This window comes from Syzygium oleosum, unplaced genomic scaffold, assembly GCF_021117445.2.
Source record: "Syzygium oleosum isolate NSW1041296 unplaced genomic scaffold, Sole_v2.1 Sole_v2.10, whole genome shotgun sequence".
NCBI lineage: Eukaryota > Viridiplantae > Streptophyta > Magnoliopsida > Myrtales > Myrtaceae > Syzygium > Syzygium oleosum.
This window is the reverse complement of record NW_026607494.1, coordinates 11,761,918-11,783,551: the sequence shown is the minus strand read 5'-3', so window position 1 is coordinate 11,783,551 and position 21,634 is coordinate 11,761,918. Positions and strand designations below refer to the sequence as shown.

Below are 21,634 nucleotides of genomic sequence, written 5' to 3'. Positions count from 1 at the left end.
AATTGTGTCAATTTAGTCCTAAATATTTTTTTGGTCAATTGAGTCCTAAATCTTTTGGTTTTGTACCAATTCAATTCATCCGGTCAATTTTGACCAGAAACTGATGACGTGTACATTTTTAATAATAATTTAATATTTTTTGAATTTACTTTTTATTTACTTTTATTGTTCTTCCTTTATTTTTTTTTCCCAAACTCCCAACTGTGGGCTTGCGAAGGCATGGTGGCCCTCATTAGATCTAGCCAATCGAGGCACGCAAGGGCGCTGCGACCCTCGCCGGCCTCACTGGGTGTTAGTCAAGTGGTCACATGGTAGCTCGATCATATTGAAGACTATCCTTTCAATCTTAATGGTTGCAAAAGTAATTTTTTTTCCCCTTCAAAAGAGGCTTTAAAACCGGTTCAACTCGGCTCCAGCCTTGAAACTGGGAACCAAATCGGTTCTGTTTAGAACAAAACCTGCAACCGAATCGACTCCATTCAATTTCCGAGTTGAAACAAAATCGGTGCTCACCCCTAATTTATACAGCGTAGCACATTTTTCATCTCCCAATAACTCAAAATGTCGTTTTCTTATTCCAGAGAGAAAAGCCTGCCACTTTCAAACTGTTGTCCGCGGTATCTCCCACTTTTTTTTTTGACGAGAACATAATCTCCATCCAGAAAACGAGGCAATATATTTTCGCATCACATGGATTTTACCACTTAAAAGAGCATCTTCCTTTCCGAATGACATGTATGCTAGAATTAGTTGAGAATCAAGACTTTCTTTAGTCAACAAAAATCCAAAACATATGGTTCAATGGAAAACCCCCAGGCAAACCCATGATAGTTCTCACTAGCGAATCGACATATACAATTGAGAATCCCCTTTCTCACGAAAGTGGTTATCTTTTCCCTAGATGGAGTATAAAGTTTATGATTCTTTCCCCCATGACATCAATACTATTCAAAGCCTTGCTTGCACAACAGCCTCGTGTACCTCGTATAGGCGAGATTGTTTGATCAGCCCTAAACCTAGCTATTATACCTATATCAATTCAGTCTTGAACTTTTCAATATCGCAAATTTAGTCCTAAAATTTTGCATGCAATTTCAACGTAGTCCTTCCGACCAATTCTCACGACGTGGTGGTGTGCAGCGTAGGACGGTCGACGATGAAAAATTGATCGGAAGGATTACATTGGAATTTCGCGCCAAAGTTGAGGACCAAATTGACAAAATCGAAAAATTTAGGACTGAATTTACATTTGTACGATATGTTTAGCACTGACCGGGTAAGTTTTCCGTCCTGTATGTATTTGTCCTCTCGTGCACCTAACTATTTAAAATTCTCGATTCCGATTTTTCTTACGGTCTCTTTCAATTAATCATTCTACATTTGAACACGCATGAACTTTTTCTTATCCCACGTTCGACCCGGTTGTCTTGAACATCATTTGCTTGTGGCAAGTGAGGAACCCTGTGGACACGTTTCATAACCTAATTCCAAATAGACTAAGCATCTAAGCCGATAAATCCTTAACAAGCCTTCCGCTTAGTCCATGATTCAAGCTGGATGGCCAACAAGAAAACCTTGGGAGCCTTGCCTCATTCGAAAAGACAATGCAAAACCATGACATCCACGTTGACAGCAAAGCTTGGGAATTGCCGCCATGCCGCTCCCCGAAACTGAAAAACCAATCCATCCTATTAAATTAGACCAGTCAAACGGGTGAGTCGGATCGGGTCGAAATTGATCCGATCCAAATTGACCCATTTTTATGCAATACAAGTTTGGTGACCCATACTTGACCCAATCCATATCTAATACGTATTCGACCTTACTCATATTGCTAAAATACTTTTTTGCTTAATTAAATCTGTGAAAATTCATACCCAAACTGAGGTGAAAGCATGAAGTGAGCGATGGTAATATCGTGAGAGAGTGAAGCTATCATAGAGGTGGGTTGGATTTATGTAAATTGTGAACTCATTTAACATTCATATTAAATTCATTTACGATCCATAGAGTTGGGTCCAAACTCATTTATGACTTATTTACTGAATATAACTAACAATTATAACAACTCAGCCTATTAAATATGAGTTAATAAATGGTTTCGTGACCCAGTTTGACATGTTTACTTGTAATGCATCGTATCATATGCATTTTCTCCATGATTTTTACACAAAACACAGCTACGCACATGAACACGGCTCGTGCGTAGAAATCTCTACAAGACGAGAGAAAATAAGAAAGAAAACGACGTACGTCACGACAGAAAAGTTGCTCGGCGCCTAACAAAAAATACCAAATCGAAACCAAGGTGAACAATTTTGGTTCTGTCTAGCAAGGAAAAAGAACGAAGGGGACACCTTTGTGTTGCATCAACAGCCCTAGAAGCATCGGATCCCCAGCTGATCTTTTAGTGAAAAAAGCAAGGACCTTTTCTTTCTTCAATTCAATTGAAAAGCCCCTTCGCCAATGAAGCCGTTCCGCATATGATCAATACACGTTCGGGTCCAACAGCGTTGCGATTCATTGGAATTTTGCTTTCAGAAAAGGAGCCAAAAAAAGAGGACAGTTAGGTCCAAAATTCGTGCATCTTCCCTTCTCTCCGGAGGATACAACTTGTCTTTTGGATGCACCCGTGGCTCCATTGGGATTTGGAACAACCTACGGAAGAACAAGAAGTAAACCAATATCATCTCCGATTCGTTCATCGTTTGGCATTCTTTTGATTCTTCGGCTTTATCGAAACACGCCTTTTTTTGAGAATGCCACACCCTTAGGTCTTCGGGGATGTGAACGAAAAATAAATGAAGCCGAGACGTACTTTGCAATCATGCCGACACAAAGCACCTTGTAAGGCTCCAAGGCTCCGTTTGTTACTAGAAAACGAATGATTTAGAAAATATTTTCTAAAAAATGATCTCTTATATTACTTACAAAAATGAATGAACGAAAAATATTTTCACCGTTCACGAAAATATTCAGACATAAATTATTGTCGAAGATATTTTTCATTGGCTAATTATTTCAAGCGATTCGAGTGATTCTTTGAAGGAAAATATTTTCCAAACTATTCATTTTCCACGAAATAAACGAAACCTAAATAAGAGGATTGATGATACCGCGTTTCTATTTCTTCTAACCCTCTTCCAATTAATCATCTGATATCAGTCCCCTGTCTGCCGTTGACCAATCCTTTCACTTTAGCTCGAACATGAGAGGAGTTTAGGGTTTTACTTTGCTTAAATCGGAGATGATCCTCACGCACGTTCTAGCTCATCCAGTCGATGATTAATTTGATTCTTCGGTTGGAAAAATTCGTAGCACGTTGGAAATACTCGCGCTTTCGACTTGATCATTGCATGAAAAACGAGAGTTATAAGACATAAATCTTTGGTCGGTTTCTAGAAGTTAAAGCTCTTAGAATAATCAATTCCGCACATTTTTCCTATATCCTTTTCCAGACGTGTTTCTCAAGCATTTTCAACTTTAGTTCGAAGTTGAAACCCAAAGTCAACTGAAACAACAAAATGGCAACAGTTGAAAGAGACAACACAGCATGAGAACAACATTAGGAGTTGTCTGCCGCTTCTGATTAACCTTTGGCATCCCTGATCCGGAAGATATTTAGAAATCTTTTAGGAATATTTAGGATATTTTCTCTGATTTTCTTTATCTTTTTAGATTATGCATATCAGATTTGATTTCATTTGATTTTCTCTATCTAAGCCTATAAATAGGCTTTCTATGTACTCCTTTCAATATATCGAAATATATACAATTTCTCACATTTCTTTCTTCCGCAATTCTTATATTTAACTCCTGAAAAACACGACAATTCCCTGAAAAGCACTTAGTTCGTGTTAGATTTTGATGCGACCATTATTAATTGTTTCAAAAGCTTAATTTGTTACATGAAGACGCGATTTAATATTTAAATATTTTATCACTTCCCCTCACGCTTAGTATGATATCTTTCCTTAGTACTAACGTGGACATAATTAACTGGTGAGGCAAATGTGATCTTGAAAGATTTGAACTCGCGACTTCTCGTGATAGAATGTCCAATCCAAAAATCTGAACCGTTAGATATAAATGTGATTTAATATTTAAATATTTTATCAATTGACATATTCTCATCGACAGTTCAATGATTTCAATTTTTTGGACACCTTTAGACGACACGTTCTAGATCGTCCCTCAATAATATTCTGGCACCGACGTTGAATCCCACGGAAAGAGGGCTGGCCGAAGATGACCAAGACAGACCGAAAGCAGCACAGCATGATGGTCCGTGAGTTGATGTGATTACCAGGGGCAAGTCGATCCAAAATGAGCCAAAGATTCCCATGTCGTCTCTCCTGTCGGCAAGGCGTCCATTCTCCCAAGTTGCACATTCACGTTTTCCCTCCTCCTTTCTTACGACCCCGTTTCCCGTTTTGGCAGAATGGCACAACCGTTTTGCGTTTTAGAAGGTCCATCGTCAACAGGTCAGTGCAGAAATGTCGAGCATTTGAAAGCTCAAGCGCACGATGAGCAGTCACAACAAGGAGGTGGTCATCCGACTCATCTCCTAGGACAATTCTACCTAAAACGATAAGGCTTGCTGGCCAACCGAGCAATCATTCGAGCAAGAACGTCATTTCCTTACCTAAATGACTGGTAGGCTTAAAAGTTGCGTGACTGTGAGCGAGTTCTGCCGAAGTCCCTAGCTCCATACGTGAAGATCCACCCTCTCTCGCTTTCTTCGTCCTCAAACCGGGGTCATTTCCTAATCCATGGCTGCGCTTATCTTGAAGAGTTTGATGAGCTGACAAGTTGATCGAGACTTAACCTTTTGAGAATAATGCGATGTCAATCTCGGTTTTTATCTTCGGTATAATCTCGAGACCCACGGGCAAAGAATTGGTTTTTCACGAGCCTATTAGCTTGACGACGAATGTTATGCCTTTGATCAGGTTGAAATGGTTCATGTAACACGGTTCGTAAATACCACTTGCAAAAGACATCGAAGCCCGACTCCGGCTTATGACCAGAAGTTTTATGAATCAAGGGATTGAGTTTCATCAAACACCCTTGCCAGCTCTACCAAGAGTTTCAAATCCGAATAGAGAAACCTCAATCATGTAACGACCCACATCATAAGGTCCCACCCCAAATGAAGGCATTACCCTTTCCACAAGAGTAGTCCTACACGACAGAAGCAAAGGCCATCCAAGCTCTGAACACCTCACTTTTCTCTGACAGGTGTTATGAATCAGAAGAAGACAGAAGCTTATTTTGGGATCGAAGGGAGTCACTTTCCCAACGTCCTGAACACATACTGATACAGTGCTCCAAAGCTGCAAGCAACGATGGCCACCCTACACAAGATATTGATAATATCCAAAGCCATCTTTATTTTCTTTTGGCTCAAATGATCCAAGAACTGTAGAACACACTCATTCACCACATTGGACACCTCGGCAAATTTCGGACCACTGAATATGCTTAGGTGGCCCACTTTTTCCAAGTTTCTCTCTCCGGAGTCCTGCGTCTCTATAACTTTGCCACGGTTCCAGAGCCCCATCACCTCCTCTTTTATAACCTCATTCCCCAAGCAAACTTTGATCAACTCTCCCTCTCTCTCTCTCTCTCTCTCTCTCTCTCTCTCTCTCTCTCTCTCAAGCATGGTAATGCTGCCTCCTCAACACTTCAGATTAAACTTACTCATCAGTCATCACGCTGCAAGTGTTTCTCATTTGTTTCCCTCCCTTTTCCTCTATTTAAGGTTTTGGTTGCGAGCAAAGGGGGTGGTGCCGATGAAGGGGAAGTAGTCAATTTTCGAGGGAAGCTGGCGGACAAGACGAAGACCGGAGGATGGCTCGCTGCCGGTCTAATCTTAGGTAATTAGTTTATTGTCACGGCTCTCCATAGCCCCGTCTAATTGTGTAAAAGCTTTCTAATACTATATGTACCTAAAGATAGGTGGTCTTGAGTAGTCAAACATTTATACTCAGCCTTCTTGACCATCTAAAAATCCAAAAAATTTGAAGACTGGCACCAATATTCCATGGATGCAGGAATAGAACTAGCGTTCTCGACCATCTAAAAATCCAAAAAAATTGAAGACCAGTACTAATGTTCCATGAATGTGTTTGGTGAATGCAGGAACAGAACTTTCAGAAAGAATTTGTGTAATGGGAATAGCAATGAACTTGGTTACATACTTGGTCGGTGATTTGCATCTACCTTCGGCGGCATCCGCCAACATAGTCACCAACTTCTTGGGCACTCTCAACCTTCTTGGTCTTCTTGGTGGCTTCTTGGCTGATGCTAAGCTGGGACGCTACTTGACAGTTTCCATATTTGCCTCCATAACTGCCGTGGTAAGTACTAAGAGCCAACTCATTCAGCTCCATATCTGAGCAAGCTCTTGTGACATATCCACATGCTAAGGCTGTCCATGGTGGTCCTCCCTTTTACACTGTACTATTTTCCCCGAAAAGAGAAAAAAGATTGGCAGGCTTTCTAGGAACCCGTCAGCATGCAGACACGCGTTAGATTGTACTTCCTTGTTTCACCTCCTTGGCCGCACGAGGGCCATATCATTAAAGAAAAAAGATGGACACGCAATCTCTCGATCATCTACCTTGAGTCTTTGAGATTAAGCGTTAGAAGGATTAACTTAGGCTTATCACATCCAGCTTTGCCGCTTAAGCTACTATACTTGTGAAGTTCAGAGTAAAAAAAGAGATTATGCGCTGAGATTTTACAGAAAATGTTGAGAGAAAGAAGCAGCAAAAAGAACTTGTAAAGAAAAATTTCTGAATCAACTAGAGTGTCCGATTGTGTTACATGATCAAAGATAAGAGCCTGCTCTTTGTCCCAGGATCAGCCTGTTCTGTGTCCCTAAAGATAGCTAACCGAAGCAGACTGGTCAAGAATAAACTAAAAATTAGAAACACCAAGTTCTTTCAATCTCTTCTAATGGCCTGTGCTAGATGAATTTCGTGATACCGGCGCAGAAATTTAACGGCAACTTGAATAAATTCAAGAGGAATCTCAACGGACTAGACATGTTTGCCTCAGAATCATTACCCTATCTCCGAGAATAGAGTATGTAACACTACTTTAAACAATTGATGAGGCTTTCTATTGCCTTTTCGCAGGGTGTGACTATGTTAACTCTGGCCACCTCCATAAGTGGCATGAGACCGCCTTCATGCAGTGACTACAGACAGCAACATCATCAGTGCATTGAGGCTAGTGGCAAGCAACTTGCTCTGCTCTATGCTGCGCTCTACACTATTGCGCTGGGCGGCGGCGGCATAAAGTCTAATGTCTCTGGTTTTGGGTCTGATCAGTTTGATGTCTCAGATCCCAAGGAAGAGAAGGCCATGATCTTTTTCTTCAACAGATTCTATTTCGGAATCAGCATTGGATCATTATTTGCCGTAATAGTGCTTGTGTACATACAAGACAATGTCGGAAGAGGATGGGGATACGGTATATCAGCAGGGACAATGGTAATTGCAGTCACCATATTGCTAAGCGGGACACCGTTTTATCGGTTCAGGAAGCCACAAGGAAGCCCTTTAACTGTCATTTGGAGGGTGTTTTTGTTGGCTTGGAAGAGAAGGACTTACACTTATCCTTCTCACCCAAGCCTTCTAAATCAGTTCCAGAATGCCAAGGTCCCACACACAGAGAAATTCAGGTACTTAATATTATAGAGCATCGACAGAATTCACGCATTTAACAATACTATAGAGACTTTTTCTTCCTATTCAATAAGCTAATAAGTAATAGTACATCACATGTCCAATGAATTCAGAGCTTGAGGTCAAAATTATCAGAGTACAAAAAATCATCTATGTGTTTGAGACATAATGTGTTCATAAAATCAATAGTATATCAAAAGAGGTTCATGTTTAGAATATAGGGAATCAATTCAAGAAGGGGATGAAAAAAGCAACAGCATGTGTTGCCAGCAGATTTTGCTTTTGTGCTATGAAGTATAGTGCACTTCTCAGTGTCACCGAGATGTTATAGCTCTGCTGCTCTATAAGCAGTAGTGTCTCAAATTTTTCAAAGAGATGATGGAACTTGTCATTAAAATTTTCCAATGTCCTTTAGGTGCCTTGATAAGGCGGCGATCCTAGATGAGAATGCTGGTACTAAGGAAAGCATGAACAACCCGTGGATAGTTTCTAATGTGACAGAAGTCGAAGAGGTAAAGCTAGTACTGAAGCTAATGCCAATATGGTCCACCTGCATCCTTTTCTGGACAATCTATTCCCAGATGACTACCTTCACAATTGAGCAAGCTACGATTATGCACAGAAATATTGGTTCTTTTGTCATCCCTTCTGGAACTTACTCTGCATTCCTCTTCATAACGATTCTCCTCTTTACTTCTCTCAATGAGAGGTTTTTTGTCCCCATGGCTCGAAGGCTCACCCGCACAACGCAAGGAATCACAAGTCTGCAGAGAATTGGGATGGGACTTATTCTGTCAATAGTTGCAATGGCAGCGGCAGCTATCATTGAAAAGGAGAGGAGGAACATCGCCGTTCAAGAAAGCAAAAAGATTAGTGCTTTTTGGTTAGTCCCACAGTTCTTCTTTGTGGGTGCCGGGGAAGCTTTTGTCTATGTCGGCCAACTCGAGTTTTTCATTAGAGAAGCACCAGACAGGATGAAGTCCATGAGCACAGGGCTTTTCTTAAGTGCCATTTCGATGGGATTCTTCCTGAGCAGCTTGTTGGTGTCTCTTGTAGACAAAGTAACAAATAATGGCTGGCTCAAAAGCGATTTGAATCAAGGGAAGTTAAACAACTTCTACTGGATGCTCGCAGTCTTAGCAGTGCTAAATTTCCTGGTTTTTCTGGTCTTCTCGACGAGGCACCAGTACAAAGTCCAGAATTATGCCAGAGACGATGACAACGACGATGAAGAGGAACTCAAGACTTCAAATGAGATGAAAGCCGACAGGAAGGAAAATGGGCTAATTGCTGAAGAGAAAGGAGAACTTCAGTTTGTGTGATCTTAGGGGCTCACAGGAATCGTTTTGCCCATTATACTTCACTTTCTTGAACTTGGAGGAATATCAAGAATTAGAGGGTTTAATCTGCTTGTCTTAGTAGAAGCATAGCTCAGGTCATCATGTAAAGATTATGCATCAGGAAATGTCCTGTAAATACCGCCTATCTCGGTTTTCAAGCATTTAAAATTAACAAACTTTGCTGCGGCGTGGATCTCTTGAATTTGATCGCATCAATAGCCAAAGATCTAAAGTTTTACACTAGAACACAAATTTCGGTCGATATCTTGAATCTCCATGACAGTGCTTCCGTTCTCTCATAGGAATGCTAGTCAAGCTTTGTATAAGAAAGTCACCGATTAGTGCACCAAAAGCCACATCAGAAGTGTGGAGCTAGAAGAAAGTCACAAAGCTTTGTATATATCTGTATTTTATCTATTTTGCTAATTATATCAGTTAGATACACATAGCTATATGTTCATAGAAGTTCATATACCGATTTCGATTTTTGCATATAAGGGATAGACGAGCCACAGTATTGCGATCCCCGCGAATTTGATTGCTCTAATCTTTTTCTCTTTGCCGTAGTTTGAAAGTCTTTAAATGCTGTACACTTTCTGGGAAAATCATGCAGCAGAGGAGACTTGAATGCATGAAGAAGGGTCATCCTTCAGCAGTTGCAGTTTGGCATAACTCTGAAATTGTCCCCTTTTAGCTTGGTTTTCTTCTTGGTGCCTCAAAACCGTTGCTCCACCCTGGCGTTCCATTTGTTGGAAAACGAACGAAAAAGAGAATTTGTGTGCCGACAAATCCATAAAAATGTCGGTACGAAAAGAGACCGCTAAATTGCTTATCCGACCATTCATTATTAAGTTACCAAATATCAAATTACCGACGTTTATTTGATTGTTCACAAAAAAGCCAACGGCTAAGATCAATCACAACGCGTTTGTTGAAACTACCAAGTTTATATTGAATAAATTACCCAACTTTTCAAATTACCGACTCTTCTCTTCTCGAAGCCGCTCACTAATTTTCATTTGACCGGTTTTTAGGTACGGACTTTTTTTAATAACTTGTCCGGTTCGTTGGGACCCACCGTTGATGGGAAACTTAACGGCATCATTTTGACAAGACGGGAGGGCGTGAAGGGTCATACCAATAAAGGCAGGCAATCCCCAAGCTGTAAAGCCAAAAAAAAAGTTTCTTGGAGAAATTTTATAATTGAATCACTTGCGCGATTGGTCAAATAAAAGTGCAAAAGCATCATGAGAATAAAGATATTTCTCACAAAAAAAACCAACTTTTTAAATTCCAAGAAAAGATCTAACCGAGGCAACGTTAGCTTCAACTAACAATCCTAGGAGCACAACTTGGCGTGCTCCCCCCAATCGAAACGTCCCTTTCCTTAAAGTCAATGCCGCAAATAGAATTTTCTAACACAACGCCAAGACATTTCAACGCTAAAACCAACACCAACACCCCCCCAAACCTTCTTGATCTTTGCTTCTTGAATACGCTTGTGCTCTGCATGTTTGTCTGATCTCTGCTGCAGGCGGTATCATGTCCTCGGCCGCCTCGTCCAATGGCCGCGCCGCCCCCGAAGAGGCGGTGCTCGGCCGCTGCGCCGCCCTGTACGGAGAAGTTCAGAGGAGCCGCCTCCACCGCTCCCTCCCACTCCCTTCCGTCCTCGGAAGATCCTTCCACGTCGTCGATGGCCCCCCGAGTTCCGCCGCTGGAGACCCAGGTGTGTGTACATGAATTGTGTACGTGTATGTGCGTGTATGCATCGTGCATGCTTGTGTATGACTGCTGAGAGTACTCTGTTTATGAACGAAATTTATGTTCATCGGACATATATTAGTAGAGTTTACTGGAGAGTGGTGGATGTGTTCGATCGAAAGGAGAAATCGAATATTCTTTTGGTAGACTCGTTACGTGGATGATGCGGCGATCGCATCGCATAAAATGATATGGCTAATTTTGATACCGGTTCTTCAAATGCGATCAGCTTGTTTCTAGCAGACTGGTGTAGATAAACATTTCTCGTTTGCAAGTGATCGCATGTAGCGTGCCTTAACAAGAAATATATCTCTATGCCTATGTCTGTGACAATACATAAAACGGTACACATTTGCTCGGATCAAAAGTACAAGAGCAAGACACCTCGAGAAAAGATGAAAAATTTCTTGGCAAGTTGTGTAAAGCTCGATCTTTTAGTATGCACAGGTTAATATAGTTGCAGTAAGAGGTATGATCAATTATTTCTGTAGCTAGTGGTGTGAAAGAGAATGAATTGTTTCTGTAGCAAGTTCCCTTAGTCGTCTTAATACACTCCATCAATCATAGCTTAAAGCCTGATCAGAGGCGTGCTGTCAGAAAATGCAAAGGCACTGTATGGTTTTTGGAACTGTGCTTGTCAAACCAGTTACTACATTGACTACAGTAGTGGATGCTTGCTCTCACTGCAGATGAGATAGCAAAACTTTTCCCTAATCTATTCGGGCAGCCATCGGCGAAGCTTGTGCCATCCCCTTCATCCACAGGTGCGACAAAGGATCAAAAAGCCTTGAAGATTGGAGTGGTTCTCTCCGGAGGACAGGCTCCGGGTGGACACAATGTGATTTCTGGAATTTTCGGTACAACTCATCCGGCAAAGCTTTTACTTTCATCTCGAAATTACTTGGATTGGTAATGATTGTGCTCTGCTTTTCTTTTCCTTTTTCGGGTCACTTAGATTACTTGCAGGAGCACACTAGTGGAAGTAAATTGTATGGATTCCGAGGCGGTCCAGCCGGGATTATGAAGTGCAAATATGTCGAGTTGTCGAGTGAATTTATTTATCCTTACAGAAACCAGGTAAAATGACATCTTTATCATTTTTTTTCCAAGTTGTTGATCGGGCAATGTGTACCAGACTATTAGCTCCAGGGTAAAAGCTGACAGAATTTGATCTCTCTGGACAGGGTGGCTTTGACATGCTTTGTAGTGGTAGAGACAAGATTGAGACTCCGGAGCAGGTTTTTTGCTAATTCCGCTCATTGATTTACCATATACAAACATATGAAAGTTAAGTGACCATAGATTGCCGACTTTTCTTTCGGATCTAGAGTAGTTAACTGGGAACTGCATTGGACTTTTGACTTTTCAGATTAAGCAAGCTGAAGAAACAGCGAAGAAGCTTGATTTGGATGGACTTTTGGTCATTGGAGGGGACGATTCCAACACAAACGCGTGCCTCCTTGCCGAGAACTTCAGGTAGGACTAGGATTCTGATTAATCTGTATGCAGTGACTATTGGGTCCGTAAACTTTGGATTTGAAGAGATTGTTCTGTAGCATAATCATTTTTCTCTTCCTTATCACAATCATGTGAGGACCCTTCAAAATTTTGTATCTTCATTTTTGTCAGAGAGAAAAACATGAAAACAAGAGTTATCGGATGCCCGAAGACCATAGATGGTGATCTGAAATGCAAGGAGGTTCCCACAAGTTTTGGATTTGACACAGCATGCAAGGTGATTATACTTGAATGACATTTTTGTCAGTACCATTTGTCATCTTTGCGTGACCAAACATATTCACATTAGTTGGAAATCCCATAGCAAATTAGAGTTTACATCTGGTCCTCGCTACTTTCTTCTCTAATTCATGCACAGTTGCAATAGGTACTATGACTGATGAGTTGTCCTCGTTTTGGCAGCGCAGATATATGCAGAACTTATAGGGAATGTGATGGTAGATTGTCGCTCGAGCGGGAAATACTACCACTGTAAGTAGCCTACTCATTTCAAATTCAGTACCACATGTCATAAAGGATTTGTATTGTCAAAGTTCGCAGTCGTACCAAATGATGAAATTGTAAGGCTTAGGGACATTGCAAGGTTATAATTGCCAACGGGGAGCTCATCACTCTGATGACCGTATAGTCCATTTTTACAGCTAGAGACTAGAGAGGAACCTGCCTTTAATTTGGAAGCAGTGAATGTTGATACAGAATTTGTATGTTCCTTTACATTGGCATATGTATGTGCTCTCTGCAGTTGTGAGGTTAATGGGCCGTGCGGCGTCTCACATTACGTTGGAGTGTGCTTTGCAGACTCATCCAAACATCACCATTGTCGGGGAAGAGGTACCTCTTTATTCGGTTAATTCCAAGCGGCACTGAACTGGGTAACTGTACTTGGGTAGGGTTTAAATTTTGGTGCACTAATCTTGATCATTTCACATAAGCATGAGCAATTTTGGAACATAGTGCATTAGCATGTATAACTGCTTTAACACTGCATAGGCAATATCTTTTGTTGGATAGAAGCATTATAAAGAGTGTAGGTAAAACTGGCGATCCATATTCGCCTCCTTGTCACGATGCTTCTATTGAAAATGAACATCTTTCTGTATTTTGTATTTTTCACGAACCGTGACCTAGTACTTTGGTCAATTTTTCCGTAATAAATGGCCAATATTTCACTGATCTAGTAGTTCTAATTTTCAGGTGGCTGCCAAGAAGCTGACACTGAAGAACGTCACGGATTATATTACCGATATAATCTGCAAACGCTCTGAGATTGGTTACAACTACGGAGTCGTACTTATACCAGAAGGCCTAATAGATTTTATTCCTGAAGTATGCTTCCAATCTATGTCCGCTTAAGGCGCCGCACTTTCTCTTTCTTTGCTCGTGTCTGTATCCCATATCATCGTGTGACCTTTATTAGGTGAATCTTCAGTCCACCTTATTGTCATCACCATATAACAGTTTGTTTGTTTCTGGTTAATTTCCAGGTTCAACAGCTTATTTCAGAGCTTAATGAGATACTAGCTCATGACGTCGTCGATGAACGGGGGATATGGAAAAAGAAACTCCAATGCCAATCTAAGGAACTTTTCGAGCTTTTACCCCAGGAAATTCAGAAACAATTGCTGCTGGAAAGAGATCCACATGGAAATGTTCAGGTGATCATTTTATTGCCATTGGATGCTTGCTCCCTGACAGTTAACACGATCAACGTTTACCTGACAATTTCGTGTCTCTACATATCCTTTGATTCGCATTTAGGTTGCAAAAATAGAGACAGAAAGGATGCTTATTGAGATGGTGGAAACTGAACTAGAGAAAAGGAGAAAGGAGGGTTCCTATGGTGGGAAATTCATTGGGCAGTCCCACTTTTTCGGGTAACCAGACATACTTCCTCAATTCATTCAAGCTCCGGTCTTTACCTTCAAACGTCATTTTGTTCAGTACATTTTGTGATTTACACAAACTTGAATGCGATAGTTGGTCTTAACTCTCTAGCTACGAGGGAAGATGCGGTTTGCCGACTGATTTCGACGCCAACTACTGTTATGCTCTGGGTCATGCTGCTGGAGCCCTCCTGCATTCAGGGAAGACGGGATTGATATGCTCGGTTCGTATTTCTGTGCCTGCTATTAATATCTAGTTTTTGAGTCTACTTATTCCCCAATCATAAGCATGAATACTTTTGAAGAACTGCACTAATGAGTCATCTACTCAAACTAAAATTGCAGGTGGCCAACTTGAGCGCTCCAGTCGATGAGTGGACAGTTGGTGGAACAGCATTGACCTCTCTAATGGGCGTAGAGCGAAGACACGGTATACGTTTGCTACATTCTCTCTGTCGAGCTTCAATATTCCGGGAAATCAATGTGCTAAGCAGGGACAGCACAGATTAGAGCACAAGCTTACGACATTAGATTGAACATATCAGAAACTTCTAGGGTATGGTTTGCTGCGCAATTATGATCTAAGCACTATTTGTCTTCCAGGGAAGTTCAAGCCTGTCATTAAGAAGGCATTGGTGGAGCTTGAAGGTAAAGCCGCTAGCGGTTTCAATTTTAACAGTTCACTTTTTCAGCGAATGTCTAGTAATCTGCAGTACGCGGCTACAAAACATTAATGCAATCGTCCTGCTACGAAATGCAGGCGCGCCATTTAAGAAATTCGCGTCCTTGCGTGATGGGTGGGCCTTGAAGAATCGATATGTCAATCCGGGTACGTTGAAATGTGGCCATCCAAATTATATGTAGCCAGACTCGTTGAGGGACTGCAGATATGAATGGCGAATCGATTTCTCTTTGGTCTCACTTGAGTAAACTGTGAATTTTGTGGAATTCATGCCATCTCAGAACCAATAAACGTAACCTTAGCAGGTCGAAAATAGAATCTTTTCGCCACACAACTCGAAACTTTCAGTCCCCTCACCTGTAAAACTGTCTTCCTTTCTTCTTTTTTCCACAATCCAGGTCCTATCCAATTCGTTGGACCAACAGCAAAAGCTGTGAATCACACATTGATGCTGGAGCTTGGAATGGAGAACTAGGAGGGGTCACTGATTTTTGGCTAACACGGACCGACTCCAGTGGCCAAGTAATAACAACTCAAAGAGGAAGCAAGCCTACCCCATTTTCACCTACTTCATAAGAGACCTCTCCAGATGGAGAAGCCAGAGGAATTGTTTAAGAGTGACATTGAACTCATGCACAATACTCCATTTTCAATTTTCCACCACAGGGTTGTGCTTGATCCTTCATATGTACAATGCTGAATCGAGGCTGACAAACAGCGATGTGCGAGTTATATCGATGTTTTTATACAAACTCTTCGTTATATTATTGGACAGAAAACGACGATCTCGTCGTTTCTCGCCCAAGAGTAAACTCTAGTATGTAAATGTTCCATAGTTATCGAACGGGTCTCGAAATTATTCAACGTACATTGCATTAATTAGCTTTCATGAAAGATGGTCTTGACTTTGTTATGTTGCATCCCCATTAATCAACTTTTTTTTTAAAGCCTGGCTTTGACTTTCGGCACCGTCCAGAAGTATCGCCATATGGTTCTTCTCCCTCTTCTTTAACCCCGACGGAGACGCATTGAAGAAGCATCGCTGCCTAGTCAGGCTCTTCTGCAGGTCGTCAAAAGATACGGAAATGGTTGGTGATCGATGACGTGGCACCCACCCTGTGTTCAAGAAAAGAAGAAAGAAACTCTCTCTCTCTGAGCTGAAGCTCACTTTCTTCTTCGTCTTCTTCTTCTTCTTCTTCAGTGGCTGGCTAGGGTTTCTGGGTTTCCTTTCTCCGCCCTAAAACCTCGCCGCCTGAATCCCGCAGCTTCGTCGGCGTCTTCTCCGGCGCGTTCCGTCGCCGAAAGTCCCTTCCTTTCCTGCGAAATTCGCGACTTCCCGCGCCAAGCTCGAGTTTTTCCTTTTGTTGGCCGAGCTCGTTCATGGCCAAGACGAAACCCGGAAGGAAGGACCTCGACTCGTACACCATCAAGGGCACCCACAAAGTCGTCCGACGTAAGGCATCTCCTTCTCTGTCGCCCTCGCTATTGCTTGTCTTCCCTCCTCTTTAATTGCTTCTTACGAGGAACAGATTGCGCAAATTCATTGCGAATGTAAGACCCTTTGTCTTGATTTGAGTCGGTCTGGTAGCTTTAGTGTGTCCCAGATAGCTATGCGGTATGCTCCGTCTCTGTTGAGGTGGCCATGGTTTGGGTGAGGGGAAAAGTTGAGTTTTTGTTTGCTTTTGTCGCCGTTTCCGCAGCTGGTGATAGCGTGCTGATGCGCCCGTCGGAGTCCGATAAGCCCCCTTATGTGGCGCGGGTGGAGAAAATCGAAGCCGATCATCGGAACAATGTTAAGGTTCACGTGCGGTGGTATTATCGACCGGAGGAGTCGGCGGGAGGGCGCAGGCAGTTCCACGGGGCGAAGGAGCTCTTTCTTTCCGATCACTATGATGTGCAGAGCGCGCACACCATAGAAGGGAAGTGCGTCGTGCACACGTTCAAGAACTACACGAAGCTCGAGAATGTTGAGGCTGAGGATTACTTCTATAGGTTCGAGTACAAGGCCGCAACTGGTGGGTTCACGCCAGACGGGGTGGCCGTGTAAGTTCTGTTATTTGATTGGATCATGTCAACTCTCGATGGGATTAGTGCTTCTTGGAGATGTCTCTTCTTACTTCTTGGTGTTTTTTATGCTTTTGTACTCGGCATTACTGGGGTTCCAATTTGAATGGTTGTTCTCGGTTTCTCATATTTCAGGTATTGCAAGTGCGAAATGCCTTATAATCCCGATGACCTAATGGTTCAATGTGAGGAATGCAAGGACTGGTAAAATCTGAAGCAGCTGCTATTCTCTTTAATGGAATTCATAAGTTGTTGCAATCCATGCTGATGGAAGTTTATTTGGGTTTGACCAGATATGAGTCTGTCATTCATATTTCAAAATTATCGGAACTACATATACATTGAGTTGCATGCTATTAGTTTCCAAAGCACATTAGCACATTTTAATATGCTGGTTGTTCCTATCCTTTCGTATGGTCCTTCTTTCCTTGAGGGTCAATCCTTTGTCCTCACTGTGTTTGTTTGGAAGAATTTGATCCCCCCTCTTTCTGTTGGTCGAAAATTGATCCACTTTTATGGTTATCTTTTATTGCAGGTTTCATCCTTCGTGTATGGGGATGACAATTGAAGATGCAAAGACGTTGGATCGGTTCTTGTGTTCTGACTGCTCACCTGATGATCATGCCAACCGATCCTTAAATCACTTTCCTGTATCACCATCTATTGAAACTAAGGTCTCCCCCTCCCCCTTCCCCTTCTCGCGTCATGCACAGGCAAGTGCACGTGAGAATGATGTATGATGAATTTTGATGCCATTTCAAGTGCCATGTGACTATTCATGCTTACAGATTTAGGAATTTTCAGCATTGTGCATAGTTCCTCATCCATGAATTAGGCATGCAATTCTCATCAGGATAATGTCTGATTCCCATAAACTGAGATATTTGCACTCATAAAAGAAGATAATGTTGACTCTTAATAGAGGACGCGTAATTCTGGTACTTCAAACTATCGGATGGAAGTACTGAACTAGTTTATGCTGAAATCTCTCAACCCTCTTGTAATGTTGGAAGCCTTCAGAATTCCCTGTATTTCCCATCTTGACTGTTCAAACCATGAGCTTTGAAAATTGGCTAACTTACAATTACATTCTCAAATATAGGTTACCGTTTCCAAAGTCGCTTATGTTCTTTAGTATGGTCGTGCTAGTTTCACAATGACACATATGATGGACTTATAAACTTATATATTAAGATCGTGAATCATGATGAGATTTATCAATGCATCGACAGTGATGCGAGTCCTTGTTGCAAGCTGAGCTACTTTCTGGGGTTTTTTCTTATGCTAAATGATTCTGCAATTAGCGTTACCAGGAACCTTTTTTCCTTTTCACTTGGTCGTTTTTTGTATGATGTTGCCCTTGTTGTGTCGGTAAGATATATTTCTTTTCCCCTTTTATTTACATCTTGTTCGTTTAATTATGGCAGGTGGAGCCTAAGCGACGGAAGAGATGACAAATTGACCACGTTGTGAACGGTTAATGGACACCTAGTTTCTTGTCAACAAGCTTCAGTGGTGTTTGTTATGAAACTGTACAGTGCAGAGAAGAAGACCGTGCTCGCACAAAGTTGAGCCTTTTCATGGTGTCAGATATCTCCGTGTGTGCTAGACTTAGGATGTGTCCGTTTCATGTTTTGCCTCTACGTGTGGCCTGAAAAACGGGTTCATCCTTCTTTAGAGCCAATATGTATTTATGCTGAAGTCGGATGACTCTTGATTATCTTATGTTAGATTCAGTTTGTTTTTCCTGGGCCAAAGAGTCAGTTGTATTCGCTGTGCTCATTTAGGTTTCTTTTGCTCGAACAAGGTTATAACGGGGCGAAAGGGGAATAGTGATAGTTATCATAAGAAGTTTGCCTGGAGGCGATTGATACTGGTCTGATGGTGGTCAACGGTTATCTCGATAGATAAGAAGCACTCAAAACTCCCCTGCTTTTCGTCTCTTTAATCGGGGATGGTCCTCTTATATTTTGTACTTCTGAAGTCGCTTTGCCTGCCCAGACACTTACAGGAAAGCTAACAAGCTACTTCACTTGACTAGCAGCAATTACTCGCCACCCATGACCTATTTCCCTTTGACTTTGAAGCATTCTCTTACTATAATTTGCTCTGTTCTTGTTTCTCAGAAGGGCATGTCTGAAACTTGATCGTGTTTTTCCTCTTTAGCAGCTCTGCGATAGTAATTGACGAGCCATGGAATTTCTGATGTGTGTGATCTATTTTACTTGCATGAGTAGCAAAATCTGATGAAAATGAAAAAGATTGGGTTCTTCATGTTTTATGCTGATCAATGCCTGCATGCTGGAGCAACAGATAGATGTGTCAACTCCGAACCGTTATGTTACGTTTTGAACCTCCCAAAAATTATCAGGCGCATAATTACGCATCCCCTTTTCTGATGTGGTATAAAATCTCCAAAGCTCTTATCACTATAAGAACCAGCACCCTGAATTAGAATAACATGGGTGTGCACAATAAGCCAACTGGTAACAAACGTTTTAGACCTTATTCGCTCAAAAACCCAAGCACTAACTAAAACTGATCCTTCAACCAAAAAAAAAAAAAAAAACTAAAACCGATCCATCATGCCATAGGACTTCCGAGTTGCAACCTACCAAGAACAGACAGTAAATTGAAAGCAGTCGTGCCGGATAGAAGGACCAGTTTGTCAGTAGAAGCCATGAGATAGCACTAATCATCACCATATGCTCGGAAACTATACCGCTCTTGGTACGGTCCATTGAAGTAGAGGTCAGCCTCAAACCACTTTGGATAACGAACGAGGTCACCCGCCAAGAATTGCATGTAATGTTGGCTCCCCTCGGGCACGACCCTGACTTCCCCTTCCTCCACGTACACCAGCTGATCCACTTGCCAGTCCCAAGGCAAGCGGCACTTGCCTGTTTTCCACACTGACCATCTCGAAACGCCGAGCTCCTTGAGCCGCTCCTTCGACACTTTCCTCTCCACCCTCACATTGTACAGTTCCTCCAGAGGTTTCTCTATCCGCATTGCCCTTATCCCACGACCTCTCCTGAGGGCCTGACAACATTTCTCGCGGTCTCTGGTGCTTGCTCTCTGAAAGGAAGAGCCGAAAGCCGAAGTCATGGTGATGCTCGCCATTTGTATATATGGAAAATCTCTCCTTATGAAGCTCACCTGACAGAAAGTGAGGTCATGTAGATGTAATATTGATAAATGACATAAAGCAAAGCTTGTAAATGTAGCTTCTTATCCAGCAATGGTGTATGGTACACAAGTTCAGGCACAAAATCCGCAAACAACCACAAAAGAACAATACAAAACTCTGTGCTGTTCATCAAAGTTATCAGAAACCGGAACGCCCCAGATGAAGCATTCCATCACGATGTTCGCATTTCGCATTTCATTCTCATGTTTCGATGGCATCAGATTTAAGCCCCATATCTATCCGGAAACTTCGGCGCATTCCTCTTAACTTCCGCGAAAATCAGCTGTCACATAAATTCATCAAACACGAGAGAATCGCGTCAACAAGGAATCACGAGCTCGGCCAGATTACCTCAGATTGGACACAAAAAGGGCGAGAGAGATTCACCGCCAGATTCAAGCAGACATTTTCACAAACAACTGGAAGGCATCCCAAGTTCTCGCCACTTTACCAAAAAAACAGCTCAAGAAACGATCTTTACAGTCACCAGACATGAGCTTCTTCTCTATTCAACACATTTCAAAGCCTAAGAAGACAAAAATCAATCAATCCCATGTTCTTGATTTTTTTCCTTTTACCTGTCTGAACAATCTTCAAAGGAGATCCTGAGCCTGGCTTCAATTTGGCCGGAGCTAAGCTTAAGGTGCGAAAAACCCTGGACGAAGCAAGAGAGGGTTTACGACATTTCCTTATCCAAATCCAATCATCCTCACTCCGCAATAAACCAGATTTGGGCCGAACTCACATCTCATGGGCCGTTTCATTGTCGGCCCAAATCTCACTTCTGGCTTGCAAATGCTAATTTTGAGCCGAGGATCCTCAAAACTTTCAATTTAGGTAGGGAGTCCTTTTAACTTGTATGAGTTGTGTCGATCAAATCATTTAGTCATAAACTCGATTAGTTACGCTAACCTGACGTTTGATGTGACGATTCTTACATGAAGACCGAAAGCAAATAGAAATTTATAAAGACCGGGTTTGACGGAATAAATCGCTTTATGCTTATGTTGCAAGCTGACGTTGTACCACTGATCCATCTGGCTATCTGTGAATTGTGTATTGATTTTCAATCGGCTTTACCTTTGAACCTCAAAAGAAAATCTCATGTCAAATTGATTAACTTCTTTGCGTGTATGTCATGTGGTCATGAGATATGACCGCAACGCAAAATAAATTCCCGTTAAATTGTGATTGCCTAAGGGTGCGTTTGGGAAGTGAGTCCCAAAGTGTTTTGGTCCTTAGGCAAACTGTTACAGTGCTTGGAAAACAGTCACCAAGGGTCGACGAATGACAATAGGGATGATCAGTTCCCGAATGAGTTGGTCTCTGACCTAGAACTGGGAACCAGCCTAAAGTATAGCTATCTCCAATTAAATTTCCTTTTCTTCTTTAAGTGATTTATTGATTTGTTTAGAAAAATTCAAAAAAAAAAAAGATATCTCGCATGCTTCTTTCTTTGATTCGTCGTGGAACTTTGCAAAAACATTTCCCTAGGCAAG

The 21,634-nt window shown here is 41.8% G+C and overlaps 4 protein-coding genes across 6 annotated transcripts; 3 read left to right on the top strand and 1 right to left on the bottom strand.

Moving 5' to 3' along the window:
* Window positions 1–5,434: 5,434 nt before the first annotated feature.
* Window positions 5,435–9,556, top strand: LOC115679957 (protein NRT1/ PTR FAMILY 6.4). The gene is made up of 5 exons (XM_030603684.2): window positions 5,435–5,666; window positions 5,765–5,879; window positions 6,145–6,362; window positions 7,146–7,693; window positions 8,113–9,556. The coding sequence occupies exons 1-5, from the start codon at window positions 5,481–5,483 to the stop codon at window positions 9,017–9,019; spliced, it is 1,974 nt and encodes a 657-aa protein (XP_030459544.2). The 5' UTR covers window positions 5,435–5,480; the 3' UTR covers window positions 9,020–9,556.
* Window positions 9,557–10,380: 824 nt separating this feature from the next.
* Window positions 10,381–15,775, top strand: LOC115679958 (pyrophosphate--fructose 6-phosphate 1-phosphotransferase subunit beta-like). 2 transcript variants are annotated; one of them, XM_056315221.1, is made up of 16 exons: window positions 10,381–10,763; window positions 11,563–11,655; window positions 11,754–11,875; window positions 11,983–12,036; window positions 12,168–12,274; window positions 12,428–12,533; window positions 12,724–12,787; window positions 13,059–13,147; window positions 13,511–13,642; window positions 13,801–13,971; window positions 14,075–14,190; window positions 14,312–14,423; window positions 14,545–14,629; window positions 14,803–14,847; window positions 14,960–15,028; window positions 15,280–15,775. In XM_056315221.1, the coding sequence occupies exons 1-16, from the start codon at window positions 10,580–10,582 to the stop codon at window positions 15,354–15,356; spliced, it is 1,626 nt and encodes a 541-aa protein (XP_056171196.1). In that variant the 5' UTR covers window positions 10,381–10,579; the 3' UTR covers window positions 15,357–15,775. The 2 variants fall into 2 exon arrangements, with proteins under 2 accessions (XP_056171196.1, XP_030459545.1); XM_030603685.2 differs by having other exon boundaries at window positions 10,388–10,763; window positions 11,488–11,655.
* A 126-nt stretch (window positions 15,776–15,901) lies between these two features.
* On the top strand, window positions 15,902–18,693 carry LOC115679959 (chromatin remodeling protein EBS-like). Of its 2 annotated transcripts, none has more exons than XM_030603688.2 (5): window positions 15,902–16,334; window positions 16,582–16,924; window positions 17,081–17,149; window positions 17,481–17,619; window positions 18,373–18,693. In XM_030603688.2, the coding sequence occupies exons 1-5, from the start codon at window positions 16,262–16,264 to the stop codon at window positions 18,397–18,399; spliced, it is 651 nt and encodes a 216-aa protein (XP_030459548.1). In that variant the 5' UTR covers window positions 15,902–16,261; the 3' UTR covers window positions 18,400–18,693. The 2 variants fall into 2 exon arrangements, with proteins under 2 accessions (XP_030459548.1, XP_056171197.1); XM_056315222.1 differs by having other exon boundaries at window positions 17,481–17,658.
* A 566-nt stretch (window positions 18,694–19,259) lies between these two features.
* On the bottom strand, window positions 19,260–20,854 carry LOC115679960 (uncharacterized). Its single transcript, XM_056315223.1, has 2 exons — window positions 20,714–20,854; window positions 19,260–20,104 (listed from the first exon to the last, which is right to left on the bottom strand). The coding sequence occupies exon 2, from the start codon at window positions 20,066–20,068 to the stop codon at window positions 19,637–19,639; it is 432 nt and encodes a 143-aa protein (XP_056171198.1). The 5' UTR covers window positions 20,069–20,104; window positions 20,714–20,854; the 3' UTR covers window positions 19,260–19,636.
* Between the last annotated feature and the right edge of the window lie 780 nt (window positions 20,855–21,634).